The 17,000-nt window shown below is 43.4% G+C and overlaps 1 protein-coding gene across 2 annotated transcripts; it reads left to right on the forward strand.

The window, feature by feature from the left end:
• Positions 1-692: 692 nt before the first annotated feature.
• LOC148512041 (uncharacterized) lies at positions 693-16,461 on the forward strand. 2 transcript variants are annotated; one of them, XM_088482333.1, is made up of 7 exons: positions 693-776; positions 2,513-2,665; positions 11,074-11,265; positions 12,009-12,087; positions 12,207-12,304; positions 12,424-13,000; positions 14,042-16,461. In XM_088482333.1, the coding sequence occupies exons 2-7, from the start codon at positions 2,537-2,539 to the stop codon at positions 15,442-15,444; spliced, it is 2,478 nt and encodes an 825-aa protein (XP_088338459.1). In that variant the 5' UTR covers positions 693-776; positions 2,513-2,536; the 3' UTR covers positions 15,445-16,461. The 2 variants fall into 2 exon arrangements, with proteins under 2 accessions (XP_088338459.1, XP_088338460.1); XM_088482334.1 differs by having other exon boundaries at positions 14,045-16,461.
• The last annotated feature ends 539 nt before the right edge of the window (positions 16,462-17,000 follow it).

The following is a 17,000-nucleotide window of genomic DNA, read 5'->3' on the forward strand; positions in this document are numbered from 1 at the left end:
TGTGGTATGTGCCCTGTGTCGGCAGCTGGAATGGATAAGGTGGTAGGTGCCCTGTGTCGGCAGCTGGAATGGATAAGGTGGTAGGTGCCCTGGGTCGGCAGCTGGAATGGATAAGGTGGTAGGTGCCCTGTGTCGGCAGCTGGAATGGATAAGGTGTATGTGCCCTGTGTCGGCAGATGGAATGGATAAGGTGCCCTGTGTCGGCAGCTGGAATGGATAAGGTGGTATGTGCCCTGGGTCGGCAGCTGGAATGGATAAGGTGGTAGGCACCCTGTGTCGGCAGCTGGAATGGATAAGGTGGTATGTGCCCTGTGTCGGCAGCTGGAATGGATAAGATGTTCCTAATCACACAGCTAAGGATTACACCCCCTGACCTCCCATCAGTAACAGCCATTACTAGTTACATGTAACACAGTATCCTAATATCTTCCCCCCTATGCAGCCAGTGTGACATAGATGTGATCTGTAGCAGCAGCCGCCATCACCCTGCTCCCTCCTCCTCCTCCTCCCTCTGACACAGGAGACGACACAGTAATTATCCCATCACATCCCCCGCGTTCTCATCCGGAACCACAGTCACAGAACCTATGTTCCACCCGACTTCCGGTTCCAGTTGTGAATGAGACTTCCGGTATATGCGTTCCACCGGTCATTCTCCTTCTGCGTTCCACCTGACTTCCGGTCTCTACTATTCTCCTGCTACACTCCGGAAGTCATTATCAGTATTACACATTAACGTCTTGCTACGAGAACACGGAAACTGTCACTGGCAGCAGGTAACTCTGCAGAGGGAGCAGCCTGTGGTGTCCTGTTATTTTTATTATACAGGGGAGCAGCCTGTGGTGTCCTATTATTATTATTATACAGGGGGAGCAGCCTGTGGTGTCCTGTTATTATTATTATACAGAGGGAGCAGCCTGTGGTGTGCTGTTATTATTATTATACAGGGGGAGCAGCCTGTGGTGTGCTGTTATTATTATTATACAGGGGGAGCAGCCTGTGGTGTCCTGTTATTATTATTATACAGGGGGAGCAGCCTGTGGTGTCCTGTTATTATTATTATACAGGGGGAGCAGCCTGTGGTGTCCTGTTATTATTATTATACAGGGGGAGCAGCCTGTGGTGTCCTGTTATTATTATTATACAGGGGGAGCAGCCTGTGGTGTCCTGTTATTATTATTATACAGGGGGAGCAGCCTGTGGTGTGCTGTTATTATTATTATACAGGGGGAGCAGCCTGTGGTGTCCTGTTATTATTATTATACAGGGGGAGCAGCCTGTGGTGTCCTGTTATTATTATTATACAGGGGGAGCAGCCTGTGGTGTCCTGTTATTATTATTATACAGGGGGAGCAGCCTGTGGTGTGCTGTTATTATTATTATACAGGGGGAGCAGCCTGTGGTGTCCTGTTATTATTATTATACAGGGGGAGCAGCCTGTGGTGTCCTGTTATTATTATTATACAGGGGGAGCAGCCTGTGGTGTGCTGTTATTATTATTATACAGGGGGAGCAGCCTGTGGTGTCCTGTTATTATTATTATTATACAGGGGGAGCAGCCTGTGGTGTCCTGTTATTATTATTATACAGGGGGAGCAGCCTGTGGTGTGCTGTTATTATTATTATACAGGGGGAGCAGCCTGTGGTGTCCTGTTATTATTATTATAGAGGGGGAGCAGACTGTGGTGTCCTGTTATTATTATTATACAGGGGGAGCAGACTGTGGTCTCCTGTTATTATTATACAGGGGGAGTAGTCTGTGGTGTTCTGTTATTAATATTTAGGGGGAGCAGCCTGTGGTGTCCTGTTATTTTTATTATACAGGGGAGCAGCCTGTGGTGTCCTATTATTATTATTATACAGGGGGAGCAGCCTGTGGTGTCCTGTTATTATTATTATACAGGGGGAGCAGCCTGTGGTGTCCTGTTATTATTATTATACAGGGGGAGCAGCCTGTGGTGTCCTGTTATTATTATTATACAGGGGGAGCAGCCTGTGGTGTCCTGTTATTATTATTATACAGGGGGAGCAGCCTGTGGTGTCCTGTTATTATTATTATACAGGGGGAGCAGCCTGTGGTGTCCTGTTATTATTATTATACAGGGGGAGCAGCCTGTGGTGTGCTGTTATTATTATTATACAGGGGGAGCAGCCTGTGGTGTCCTGTTATTATTATTATACAGGGGGAGCAGCCTGTGGTGTCCTGTTATTATTATTATACAGGGGAGCAGCCTGTGGTGTCCTTTTGTTATTATTATTATACAGGTGGAGCAGCCTTTGGTGTCCTGTTATTATTATTATTATTATTATTATTATTATTATACAGGGGGTGTAGCCTGTGGTGTCCTGTTATTATTGTTATACAGGAAGGACACTCTTTCTCATCCTGTAGTCAGAGCTCTATGGCATGGGGGGAATAGAGGAGGACTTAATGGTCACTTAGTGCATCATATACGATTATGCTACATGTGTACTCTGTGGTGTTTATTATAGTTATTATACTTTCTCTTAGACAACTGAGCTGTGAGGAAGCCGAATGTTTACTAGATGTCACGTGAGGATGAGATGCATCACTGATTCCCTGAGGATGGACACGGACAGGAGTCACATGACTGAGAGGATCCTAAATCTTACCCTGGAGATCATCTACCTGCTGACTGGGGAGGTGAGGGGATCTGGGAGAGTCACAGTGACATCACTTATATCTATAGTAATAAATACAGGGACATGACTGGGGAGGTGAGGGGATCTGGGAGTGTCACAGTGACATCACTTATATCTATAGTAATAATACAGGGACATGACTGGGGAGGTGAGGGGATCTGGGAGTGTCACAGTGACCTCACTTATATCTATAGTAATAATACAGGGACATGACTGGGGAGGTGAGGGGATCTGGGGGTGTCACAGTGACATCACTTATATCTATAGTAATAATACAGGGACATGACTGGGGAGGTGAGGGGATCTGGGAGTGTCACAGTGACATCACTTATATCTATAGTAATAATACAGGGACATGACTGGGGAGGTGAGGGGATCTGGGGGTGTCACAGTGACATCACTTATATCTATAGTAATAATACAGGGACATGACTGGGGAGGTGAGGGGATCTGGGAGTGTCACAGTGAGATCACTTATATCTATAGTAATAATACAGGGACATGACTGGGGAGGTGAGGGGATCTGGGGGTGTCACAGTGACATCACTTATATCTATAGTAATAATACAGGGACATGACTGGGGAGGTGAGGGGATCTGGGAGTGTCACAGTGACATCACTTATATTTATAGTAATAATACAGGGACATGACTGGGGAGGTGAGAAGATCTGGGAGTGTCACAGTGACATCACTTATATCTATAGTAATAATACAGGGACATGACTGGGGAGGTGAGGGGATCTGGGAGTGTCACAGTGACATCACTTATATCTATAGTAATAATACAGGGACATGACTGGGGAGGTGAGGGGATCTGGGAGTGTCACAGTGACATCACTTATATCTATAGTAATAATACAGGGACATGACTGGGGAGGTGAGGTGATCTGGGAGTGTCACAGTGACATCACTTATATCTATAGTAATAATACAGGGACATGACTGGGGAGGTGAAGGGATCTGGGAGTGTCACAGTGACATCACCTATATCTATAGTAATAATACAGGGACATGACCGGGGAGGTGAGGGGATCTGGGAGTGTCACAGTGACATCACTTATATCTATAGTAATAATACAGGGACATGACTGGGAAGTCAGAGGGTCTGGGAGTGTCACAGTGACATCACTTATATCTATAGTAATAATACAGGGACATGACTGGGGAGGTGAGGGGATCTGGGGGTGTCACAGTGACATCACTTATATCTATAGTAATAATACAGGGACATGACTGGGGAGGTGAAGGGATCTGGGAGTGTCACAGTGACATCACTTATATCTATAGTAATAATACAGGGACATGACTGGGGAGGTGAGGGGATCTGGGGGTGTCACAGTGACATCACTTATATCTATAGTAATAATACAGGGACATGACTGGGGAGGTGAGGGGATCTGGGGGTGTCACAGTGACATCACTTATATCTATAGTAATAATACAGGGACATGACTGGGGAGGTGAGGGGATCTGGGAGTGTCACAGTGACATCACTTATATCTATAGTAATAATACAGGGACATGACTGGGGAGGTGAGGGGATCTGGGAGTGTCACAGTGACATCACTTATATCTATAGTAATAATACAGGGACATGACTGGGGAGGTGAGGGGATCTGGGGGTGTCACAGTGACATCACTTATATCTATAGTAATAATACAGGGACATGACTGGGGAGGTGAGGGGATCTGGGAGTGTCACAGTGACATCACTTATATTAATAGTAATAATACAGGGACATGACCGGGGAGGTGAGGGGATCTGGAAATGTCACTGTGACATCACTTATATCTATAGTAATAACACAGGGACATGACTGGGGAGGTGAGGGGATCTGGGGGTGTCACAGTGACATCACATATCTATAGTAATAATACATGGACATGACTGGGGAGGTGAGGGGATCTGGGAGTGTCACAGTGACATCACTTATATCTATAGTAATAATACAGGGACATGACTGGGGAGGTGAGGGGATCTGGGAGTGTCACAGTGACATCACTTATATCTATAGTAATAATACAGGGACATGACTGGGGAGGTGAGGGGATCTGGGAGTGTCACAGTGACATCACTTATATCTATAGTAATAATACAGGGACATGACTGGGGAGGTGAGGGGATCTGGGAGTGTCACAGTGACATCACTTATATCTATAGTAATACAGGGACATGACTGGGAGGTGAGGGGATCTGGGGGTGTCACAGTGACATCCCTTATATCTATAGTAATAATACAGGGACGTGACTGGGGAGGTGAGAGGATCTGGGAGTGTCACAGTGACATAACCTATATGTATAGTAATAATACAGGGACATGACTGGGGAGGTGAGGGGATCTGGGAGTGTCACAGTGACATCACTTATATCTATAGTAATAATACAGGGACATGACTGGGGAGGTGAGAGGATCTGGGAGTCACAGTGACATCACTAATATCTATAGTAATAATACAGGGACATGACTGGGGAGGTGAGGGGATCTGGGAGTGTCACAGTGACATCACTTATATCCATAGTAATAATACAGGGACATGACTGGGCAGGTGAGGGGATCTGGGGGTGTCACAGTGACATCACTTATATCTATAGTAATAATACAGAGACATGACTGGGGAGGTGAGGGGATCTGGGAGTGTCACAGTGACATCACTTATATGTATAGTAATAATACAGGGACATGACTGGGGAGGTGAGGGTATCTGGGAGTGTCACAGTGACATCACTTATATCTATAGTAATAATACAGGGACATGACTGGGGAGGTGAGGGGATCTGGGGGTGTCACAGTGACATCACTTATATCTATAGTAATAATACAGGGACATGACTGGGGAGGTGAGAGGTTCTGGGAGTGTCACAGTGACATCACTTATATCTATAGTAATAATACAGGGACATGACTGGGGAGGTGAGGGGATCTGGGAGTGTCACAGTGACATCACTTATATCTATAGTAATAATACAGGGACATGACTGGGGAGGTGAGGGAATCTGGGAGCGTCACAGTGTCATCACTTATATCTATAGTAATAATACAGGGACATGACTGGGGAGGTGAGAGGACCTGGGAGCGTCACAGTGACCTTGCGTATATCAATAGCATTGTTGCCGGAAGTCGCAGGAGGCACTCGATTTTTCGGGTAGTCCCCCGCACTCCCTGAAGTGTAGGTAATTCTCCCACATCCTGCCACTTCCTACTGAAGTGGGCAGGATAGGGACATTTAATGGGGGATTCATGGACCCGCACCTTAGCTATCTTTGTCCTTTATGTTTATTCATAGTAATTTGTCTGTTGTGCTGGAGACTAAACTCTAGAGCCCAATTGCTGATAATTTTTGTCTGCAAAATATTAGAAAACGTCTTAAAATATGTGTCTCCTTCCCTTTATACTATTTGTATTTACTTTTGTATTAAGTACTTTGTGTTGAAAGCCATCTTAGATATTTATAATATTCCTCTTTGCTCGATAGCTGGGGAGAGGGTTATGTTATTGATCCTACTGGTTTCATTTTGTCCCTATTGAGGGGGAAGGGTATCCATGCCTCTTTCATCGAGCCTTTCTGATCCGGTTCTCCCCGCCTCCTTGAATAAAATGTTATGAAACGTTGGAGGCCTAAATACACCCAGCAAGTGCAATAAATATCTTGCTCACATTAATAGGTTGAGGGTTTACATTTAGGAGGCGCATTGGAAGACAGGTGATGTCTCGTTTTTATGAAGCAATTGGATTGGGGATTGTGTCTAAGGACCTTATTCAGAGGCGGCCGTACGGTCTACGACCGCACGGCCCCCTCGATGTTTTGCCAGTGCGCATGCGCATGAGGGAGCCGGCTCCTTCGTGCGCATGCGTGAGACCCGCTACGACCGACAGCGCCGGTCGTAGCGGGTCTCTTTCCAAAGGGGGCGAGCTGTCGATGTTGATTGACAGCTCGCCCCGTTTGGAAGGTGGGCCGGGGGGGTGGCAGCCCAAACGGAGGCGTTCCCATGGGAACGCCTACCGTTTGGGGGAGGCCCCACTGACATCACTAGTGATGTCAGTGGGGAGCTTCCGGCTCTGACAGAGCCAGAAGCTCTCCGGGGCTTACGACAAGTGAGACCCTACCCTAAGGTCTCGTCGTAAGCCCCGATGGTCGCGATGGTCTCTGACCATCGCGACCATCACCCGAGCGGTCGTTAGAGCTGTGGGTGTTAACCCACAGCCTAATGACCGCAACAGAGGCGGGCGGTCAAGATGCAAGTGGCCGCCCAGTTTCTGAGCGACCGCTTGCATCCTCTGACCACCTCTGAATGAGGCCCTAAGTCCCTTGTATTACAAAATCTAGGGGTTTCACCATCTTGACAACTAAGCATGTGACAGTTTATTTTGGAGACAGTCTTAGACCCTGATGGCCACTGTGTGCTATTAGAGTTCCAAATTTATTATTCACCCTATGCTTTGTTGAATGTTTATGCCCCTAATAGCCCCCCTCTTTTATCTTTCCATGATATCTCTCATTTGTGTCTTCAATTTAATTTTGGGTAGTAACATTGATATTGTTGATAACCATCTTCTCTATTGGTCCCCAGTACCATCCTGCCCCAGACTGTCTAATAGTGGTCCCCTCTCTCTCTCATTTAAATTTGTCTCGTGGTCTTAACTGAGCCATGGTGACTTCTCAATCCCTTCACTCCTTCTTATACTTTTCTCTCTGCGGTTCACATTTCCTTTTCCAAAATTGATTGTTTTTTTACTGAGTGATAACTTTGTTTCGAAGCTTTCAGGCTATGTTGGGTGACTTGGTCATCATGGATCATGGCCGTATTTCTATTGTGCCTGAATGAACCTTTCCGTGTTCCTTTTGCCGCTTTTGGTGTTTTGAGAATTTTAAAACAATTTTGAAACCTAACCGGTCAGAGTTACATGATGACAATGTGGTTTTATGGGATGACCCCAGCCTCCTTTCTGAGAAATATAACGTGGTCATGAATGGTGACATAGTCACCATCCATTGGAAAAAATTTTTGCTCTCGCAGGCCAAGCGACAAATTGATAAAACTAAATTCTAGCGGTGGAGGTAAGGGCCTGGAGACTATTGGCTAACGTGGTGAGACTTAGCAGGAATAGTAATCATATAGTTATCCTGCTTCTAACTCATTCAGCTGAAAGCAGTAGAATGCTTGTTGACTATAACTTGAGTCTTTTGCACTGGAGACTCTCCAGTCCCTCAGGTTCTGGAGGACTTTTTGGTGTCAGTTAATTTATCTTCTTTGAGCTCTGGCCATTGATCTTTTCTTGATACAGAGATTACATCTCAGGAATTGGTCTCTGCTGAGCTGGTTCCGGTATTCTTGGAACTCCTTTGCCTTGTTCCCCAATTTCACCCATCCTTCTCATGGTTCAGTTAAGCCGATATAACTCTCATTTTGATGCCTGATGAAGATCCCCTATTGATGTCATCCTACCACCCTATAACTCTCTTAAATCTCTTGCTTGTCACAATAATGGCCTATTGACTGCAATCAGTTCTTGACGAACCATCAGTTGGGCTTCGTCAGGGGCCATCACTCTGTTCGAGGAATTTGTTTGGCAATAACTGAACTAACTACCTCTTTTTCTAACTCTCATTCCATGAATATAATTACTTAGTTTGGATGGCAGTAAGGCTTCCCCACTTCCCCTTTAATTTGATACTTGTCCCAATGCTTTGTTTCCTCCACCTATGGTCTCTTCTCAGGGGCATTTGTGGTGGTTTGGAACAGGTGAGGATATCTGCTATCGCTGATAGTTTAATATCTCAAATCCTGAATTCTCCTTACCCTATTAATTTCCAAAATGACAGAACTTGTTGTCCTATCGGCTTTAGAATCAGTTTTGAAAAGTCCTTAGTTTGGATGGCAGTAAGGCTTCCCCACTTCCCCTTTAATTTGATACTTGTCCCAATGCTTTGTTTCCTCCACCTATGGTCTCTTCTCAGGGGTATTTGTGTTGGTTTGGAAGAGGTGAGGATATCTGCTTTCGCTGATCGTTTAATATCTCTAATCCTCGGCCAGCTTGAGGCATGTTCGACCAGTGCGGTCGAACAGGGGCACCACTCCATAGAGGGCACACCGCTCCCAGCTATTCCCGATTTCAGGGGGCAGTCCCGTTTTTTACGGGCACTGCCCTGCTGTTCAACCCGCAGGACGAAGTGTCACGCGGGTTGTCGGGATGTTGGGCATCTCCAGCGCCGCGGCGGTGCCGGCCCCTGGGAATTGATGCCGCGCACATGCGCACGGCATCCATTTAGGGCAGGAAGAGAGTTGGGGGCAACCCAGCTACTGACGTAGTGCTGGGCTCACCCCCAGCCTGGCATTAAATGGGAGGCATGCCATAAGGGTACACCTCCAAATAGCATCATTTAAGGAGCATGGCCTATGGTTGTTAGGTCACGCCCCATTTTCGGCCACGCGCGAGGTTGCTGGAGCCGACCCTGCTAATCCTGATTTCTCCTTAGCCCTATTAATGTTTAAAATGACAGAGCTTGATGTCCTATTGGCTTTAGAATCAGTTTTGGAAAGTCCTTAGCACTGTGGCTTCACCCAGAAATCACACCACCGAGATGGGCTTGTAAGTTGCCAGCCTCCATTCCTTATGTGAGAATACTTCTCCCCATAATATATCCAACTATATCACTGTAATATTCTCAAGTTGATCTTTACAATTGATGCTGTGACACATAGGTGGAAATGTTCCTCTATTTCCTATTTGGGACAGTCTCCTTAATCTCCTGTTTTTCTCTCCCCGCTAAAATCCATTATCCACCTCTTCTGTCCCGTAAGGACGATACTTGTGTAGACTCTCTATTTTGAACATTTCTATTGGGCAAGAGGCCTTTGCTGATTATTATGAAATTGCAACAACCCAAATACCGGGCTGGGACTAGGTTCCATAATGTGGCTCTATAGCTTAGCCACAGTGTTACATTCCAGGGATTAGATCTCCGATACCTTTATTTATACAAGTACTACCTCGGAGCAGGGATTGCTACTGATGATGCAGGCATTTCTTCATAGTCATGATGGATATAGTCATATTGCCGATAATCGCCTTCTTAGGATCAGTATGTAAAACTTGGCACTGGATAAATCCTCAATAATCACCTTCCCTTATTGAAAATCCCATTTTACCAAGATGGCATGGCGGTCTACCACTTCACTTTATGACAAAAACTGGTTCTGAGTCTTCTAGGTCAATTTTTGAATCCATCCACCAAAATCCCATTTTCATTTCATAATCTATTTTGCAGATACAATTTTTTAGATTTTGATTGCAATTTTTTTCAAGCTGTCATTGTCAAGTAGCTTGCTTTCTGTTGTCTCGTGATTGGCATGTGATTATTTTTGGATTCTTTACCATTCAGGTCCTCTCTGGGAACCAAGACAATTTCATCCTATTATGTGTTCCTGAGATACATTTTTGATTATGACGGGACCTCTAGAGGTTTAGTGAAATGGTTGTATTATTTTCCCTCCCTATCTCCTGGAATTCTCCTCAACTCCTTGTCTTCTATAAAGCTCTTATCTATGTCCAAGTATACTGAAATGTTTGGAAAAAAATACCAGGCATACTTCTCCCTCTATCGTTGTTTCCAAATTGGGATTTCAGACTCTCACCCTTGTACTAAGTGTGGATCTTTGAGAGCAGACATGTATCATTGCTTCTGGAGTTGCTCCTTCATTAAACATTTTTGGGTTCAGGTCTGGAGGTTTACTACTGACTTTCTGGTGAGTTTCTTCTCTCAAACACTAGCCCAGGTTATTTTTTTATACACTTCTGCCGGGAGTTAGAGTAATTTCCAATTTATAAGTTATTGTTGGCAGTCTCGGGGGTTGCACAGAAAAGTGTTCTTCAGACATAGATTCAAAACAAATCTCCACCTATGTCTCTTATTCATCAGAAATTATATTCTATCTTTAGGTTGGACTGGGCTAAAGTGTCTTTACAAAAATACTCCAGCTCTTATAAAACTTCCTATGTATCAAAAAACATCTATTTGATATCTATATTAGAGAGCAACTTGTGATTTGTCTCAAATTTACTCTTCGGTATAAGACTGGTTTATATTGAAGTGATCCCCCCCAGCTTCCCCAATCCTTTTATGACTAGTTAATTATGATTTGTGTTTTTGTTACCTAAGGTGACTTGTTCGTAATCTTTGTTATTCTCTTAGGTCTTATAAGACATTGGTTACTTTGGTACTAATATGTTACGTCCTTTTAATATTTGCATTCTAAATTTTGCTTATGAAACTATTGTCTTACCATGTAACCTTCATTTGCTTTTGTCTTCTGTATCTGTATTCTATACATAGTTGTGTGACATGCTTTAATAAACCAAAGTTTAAAAAGTATTTTCATTTTTTATACTTCTACACCTAATACACAGGATTACACAGTAGTGAGGAAGACATCCAGTGAGTGTGAGACACCCTGCAGCCGTTCCCATGTGTCAGGAGGACTTAGCAGCACCAAGAGCCCCATCACGGTGCCTCCACCTCACTCGCTGGTACATGAGAGACACAATGACCAGAAGATCCTGCAACTCACCAACAAGATCATTCAGCTGCTTACTGGGGAGGTGACTGCTGGGAATGGGACATTATACAGTAACACCAGGGGGGACATTATACAGTAACACCAGGGGATGTGTCTGGGTGATGACTGGAGAGGTGACTGCTGGGAATGGGACATTATACAGTAACACCAGGGAATGTGTCTGGGTGATGACTGGAGAGGTGACTGCTGGGAATGGGACATTATACAGTAACACCAGGGGATGTGTCTGGGTGATGACTGGAGAGGTGACTGCTGGGAATGGGACATTATACAGTAACACCAGGGGATGTGTCTGGGTGATGACTGGAGAGGTGACTGCTGGGAATGGGACATTATACAGTAACACCAGGGAATGTGTCTGGGTGATGACTGGAGAGGTGACTGCTGGGAATGGGACATTATACAGTAACACCAGGGGATGTGTCTGGGTGATGACTGGAGAGGTGACTGCTGGGAATGGGACATTATACAGTAACACCAGGGGATGTGTCTGGGTGATGACTGGAGATGTGACTGCTGGGAATGGGACATTATACAGTAACACCAGGGGACGTGTCTGGGTGATGACTGGAGAGGTGACTGCTGGGAATGGGACATTATACAGTAACACCAGGGGACGTGTCTGGGTGATGACTGGAGAGGTGACTGCTGGGAATGGGACATTATACAGTAACACCAGGGGATGTGTCTGGGTGATGACTGTATCATTGTGTGTGTCAGGTTCCTATAAGGTGTCAGGATATCTATGTCTATGTCTCCATGCAGGAGGGGGAGTATATAGAGGAACACATGGGTCTGTACAAGGATGTGATGATGGAGAATCACCGGCCCCTCACATCACTGGGTAAGAGGAGACTGTCACTTATTGTACAGGGGAGAGCAGGTATGGGGGCCTCCTATATACACACATCATCTGATAATCACATATATACAATGTACTCAGTCACTGTGTGTCTCCTACAGATGGACCCAGTAACAGAAATACCCCAGAGAGATGTCCCCCTCCTCTGAATTCACAGGATTGTACAGAGGAGAATCACAGGATCCCACAGGAGCATCAGGTAGTTTGAATGTAGAGCGCCTATGTGTGTCTTATTCATCAGTATGCTACTGTCTAATTTCAATTAATTAGAGTAGACATTATTACAGTATTATTTTATCTGAATTGTGGGTAATTTAGGGAGAATATGTGACTGATATGAAGGCAGAAAATACAGATGGAGAAGAAGAGACGTATGTGACTGATATGAAGGCAGAAAATATAGATGAAGAAGAGACGTATGTGACTGATCAGGAAGAAGATATAGAGGGAGGAGAAGAGACTTATGTGACTGATATGAAGGCAGAAGATATAGAGGGAGAAGAAGAGACGTATATGACTGATCAGGAAGAAGATATAGAGGGAAGAGAAGAGACTTATGTGACTGATATGAAGGCAGAAGATATAGAGGGAGAAGAAGAGACGTATATGACTGATCAGGAAGAAGATATAGAGGGAAGAGAAGAGACTTATGTGACTGATATGAAGGCAGAAGATATAGATGAAGAAGAGACGTATGTGACTGATATAAAGGCAGAAGATATAGAGGGAGAAGAAGAGACGTATGTGAGTGATATAAAGGAAGAAGATATAGATGAAGAAGAAGAGACATATGTGACTGATATGAAGGTAGAAGACATAGAGGGAGAAGAAGAGACGTATGTGAGGGGGGATCGGCAGTGTAAGGAGAAGGAAATCCCTACAGATATCAGCACAGGTGAGTAATAAACAGTTACTACCACTGTCCTGTTGCTCTTTTATCTACTCAGTGATTGTCTTTACTGAAGCTCCCATATAACTTAGTAGCTTCCTTTGCTTCTTGAGGGATTTCTAGCATCTGCGTTACAGTTTGATTTTGCAAATTTCCGATCCCGTGCAGGAGATTATGTTGGTACTTTTTGGGATGATCATATTCCAACATACGAATCATTTATTTTGTATATGTAGCCCCCACACAAAGTAAACCTTGTTTTTCCACAAGGCAGTGAAGTTTCAGGAATTAACATAGTTTTCTTATTCCTCCTGACACAGCTCTAAAATCTACCCAGAATGTGCAAGTAAGATTTTATATATATATATATATATCATTGAAAGTGCAAGAAAGGGACCTAACAGGAAATACATGTATCAAAAAAAGACATGCATCATAGAAAAAGACAAACTAAACAACAGCAAAAAATACCTGGTCCTTGCTTTGGCAATAATCTGCATTTCCAATAATACAAGTGCCAGGGTTTTACACATGGGTTTTTATAATAGGATCTGCTCTTGAAAATTATAATACATTATTTATTTTACTAGTTTCAATAAAATACATGAAATATGTAGGAAAAATATTCTTTGCCCTAATAATGGTGTCCATGGGTCTGAAGGCACCAGAATGGGCAAGATTGGTCACTTTAAATGCCCTCCCCTATCCCTGGCTCTATAGTTCTGCATTGGATGAGGTTATTGTCACCATTATCACCAGACAGTAATCACAAATATGCTGCATCATTTGAGTGACTGTAACCTTCGTGTCTCCATATAAGGGTGACATCATTAGTTCCTGTAGAGTAATGGCATAAACTCTGCCCCTTTTTGTTACATCATCACACAAGGGAATGGTAAGTAATTTCCACCCCTCCCCCTTTGATCTCCTACAGTGTTCGATTTCAGGTATGTGCGGAGGATAAATCTTTTTCGTCCTTAGCACTGAAGGGATTAAACAACCAGACCTCTTATACTCGCTAATAGTATGAAATTATGTTATTTCCAGCAGATGGATGCACAAGCAGGGATCCTACGGAGGGAAGTCTCGCTTTGTCTTCAGATTTTAAAATAGAAGATAACATTACACAAGATTCTTCAGGAGAAAACCCCATTACCAGAAATATACATCCATTAGTTTTCAGTGCAGATAAATCACTTCTGCCCTCTAATCATGAGGAATGTTCTCCTGATAAATTTGTTATTGCTACACATAGTACAACTGATCCAGGTGATACAATGTTTTCATGTTTTGAACGTGGTAATAGTAAGTCCATTTCAGTTATTCATCAAAGTCTCACAGGTAAAAAAACATTTCCATGTTCTGGGTGTGGGAAATGTTTTACATGGAAATCACATCTTGTTAGACATCAGAGAAGTCACACAGGTGAGAAACCATTTCCATGTTCTGAGTGTGGGAAATGTTTTACATGGGAATCACATCTTGTTACACATCAGAGAAGTCACATAGGTGATAAACCATTTCCATGTCCTGAGTGTGGGAAATGTTTTATACGGGAATCACATCTTGTTAGACATCAGAGAAGTCACACAGGTGAGAAACGTTTTCCATGTTCTGAGTGTGGGAAATGTTTTACAAACAACTGTAAGCTTATAAAACATCAGAAAACTCACATGGGTGAACAACAGTTTCAATGTCCTGAGTGTGGGAAATGTTTTAATAAGAATAAAAGTCTACTTCGGCATAGGAGACAGCACACCAGTGATGAAGTATTTCCATGTTCTGAGTGTGGGAAATGTTTTACACGCAAAGATGGCCTTGTTGACCATCAGAAAACTCACACTGGTGAGAAACCAGTTCAATGTTCTGAGTGTGGGAAATGTTTTAGAGATAAATCGGCTCTTAGCAAACATAAGCGATATCACACAGGTGAGAGGCCATTTTCATGCTCTGAGTGTGGGAAATGTTTTATACAGAAATCACAACTTGTTACACATGAGAGAAGTCACACAGGTGTGAAACCATTTCCATGCTCTGAGTGTGGGAAAGTGTTTAGACATAAATCAAGTCTTGTTAAACATCAGAGAATTCACACAGGTGAGAGACCATTTCCATGCTCTGAGTGTGGAAAATGTTTTACAACAAAATCACATCTTGCTACACATGAGAGATTTCACACAGGTGTGAAACCGTTTACATGCTCTGAGTGTGGGAAATGTTTTACACACAAATCAAATCTTAATAAACATCAGAGAAGTCACACAGGTGAGAAACCATTTCCATGCTCTGAGTGCGGCAAATATTTTTTACACAAATCATATCTTGTTAAACATCAGAGAATTCACACAGGTGAGAAACTGTTTGTATGTTCTGAGTGTGGTGAGTGTTTTACAAAGAGTTTGCTTCTTAAACATCGGAGAATGCACATCGGGGAAAATACATTTCTGTGAGGATATAGACTTGAGACAAGGCTACTAGGCACCCACCCTCACGCCCCTTACTGGCTAGGGTTTGTTTTCTGGCAAACGTTTGGTCCTAGGGTTTGATTGATTTTGTGTGCCAGGTCTTCCTCCTCTTCTTCTACTCCCTATCCTTGTGTTTCAGAAGTATAAACTGGCTGCATGAGGCAGGGGCTGGCTTATAGTGGAGGAGGAGCCTCTGCTGCTGATGACTCGAACTTTAACTTTATGGGTCCCAGACTCCTCTAGATCCACCTATACTCATGGTCCCAGTATCCCCCCATGGACTCAGAAAAAAATATTCTACATGTAAGACAAAAATCCCCTTTTCTTCAGGGTCCATAGGGATCCACAGGGATACCATGGGGTAATGTGGTTTTAGAGATCCATACACCAAATGGTTAAAGCTTTCAGCTTTAACCATGGTATCCCTGTGGACCCTATGGACCTTGAAGAAAGAGAGTTATCTATGGTAAGTCTACCATAACTTATTTTTTCAATGGTTTTATAAAACTGTGTCTATTTTAGAAAATTCATTCTCACAATTTTCACCGTTCCTAAGTTTGTCAATTTGGTAGAAGAGCCGGGGCCACATGCTTAGATTTGCTCTCTGCGGACACCCAGGAGCCACAGATCTGCCCTGTGAGCTTATACAGACTGTGTGTAACAAATGTATGTATAGTATGTATGTGGTATTATAATGTGAGCATTATACACTACACTGTAATATCTGTTATAGGTTGTATCCTTTGTATTTGTCAAGGTGTTTTAATTAATACCACAGAGTGTATGTAACACCTTAAACAGGGGCCGTACAGTTGGCTCTCTTTATCTGAATGTTATAGTACATTGCCATGTAAGTTCTGTAATAACTCATACAGTATATTGTATAATGTCGTTTTCACAGTGACTGATAGAATAGGTTTCGTTTCATTTTATTTTTTATCTTTACATAGTAAGTACATTAAACAGTACTGTGCTTAATATATATGTCATGCTGTTATATGGCCTGTACACAAATAAAGTAATAAAATCTGTATTTACCAACCAAGTTGTCATCTTGTTTTTCTTAAGATTATTGAAATGGGAAAATGCAAATAAAGGAAGGGAAAAGCTGAATAGAGGATCTCCTGTATAATGTATGGAGGAAGAGTGAATGGGGGGTGGGGTGGATATAGTGGGGATTCCCGTGCACTGTAGCACTTGGTAATATATTATTTTTCTATGGTAGCCTATAGGTACTCCATATTGTCATTGTCAACATCTGATATTTCAGACCCTCAGTGACACTTTCAACTGTGCTTCACCTCCTTGCACCACAATTTCTAGTTCTCTGCTATTTTTCTCACCCGAGGACCCCGTTCATGTTCTCCAGCTCTACACCTGTTGGGAACATCTGTCCTCCATGTTGCCATCCACCTGAATTCAGGAGAGAAAACCTAAGCGCCTGAACACAAAGTCAAGGGAAGGGGGAGCCTGTAGCGATTTAAACAAGGGGAAACAGCAACCCCACACAAACACTAGGAGCAAAAATATTTATAAATCTC

The sequence above is a fragment of the Taudactylus pleione genome, unplaced genomic scaffold (assembly GCF_031769625.1).
Source record: "Taudactylus pleione unplaced genomic scaffold, aTauple2 ptg000285l, whole genome shotgun sequence".
Lineage (NCBI taxonomy): Eukaryota > Metazoa > Chordata > Amphibia > Anura > Myobatrachidae > Taudactylus > Taudactylus pleione.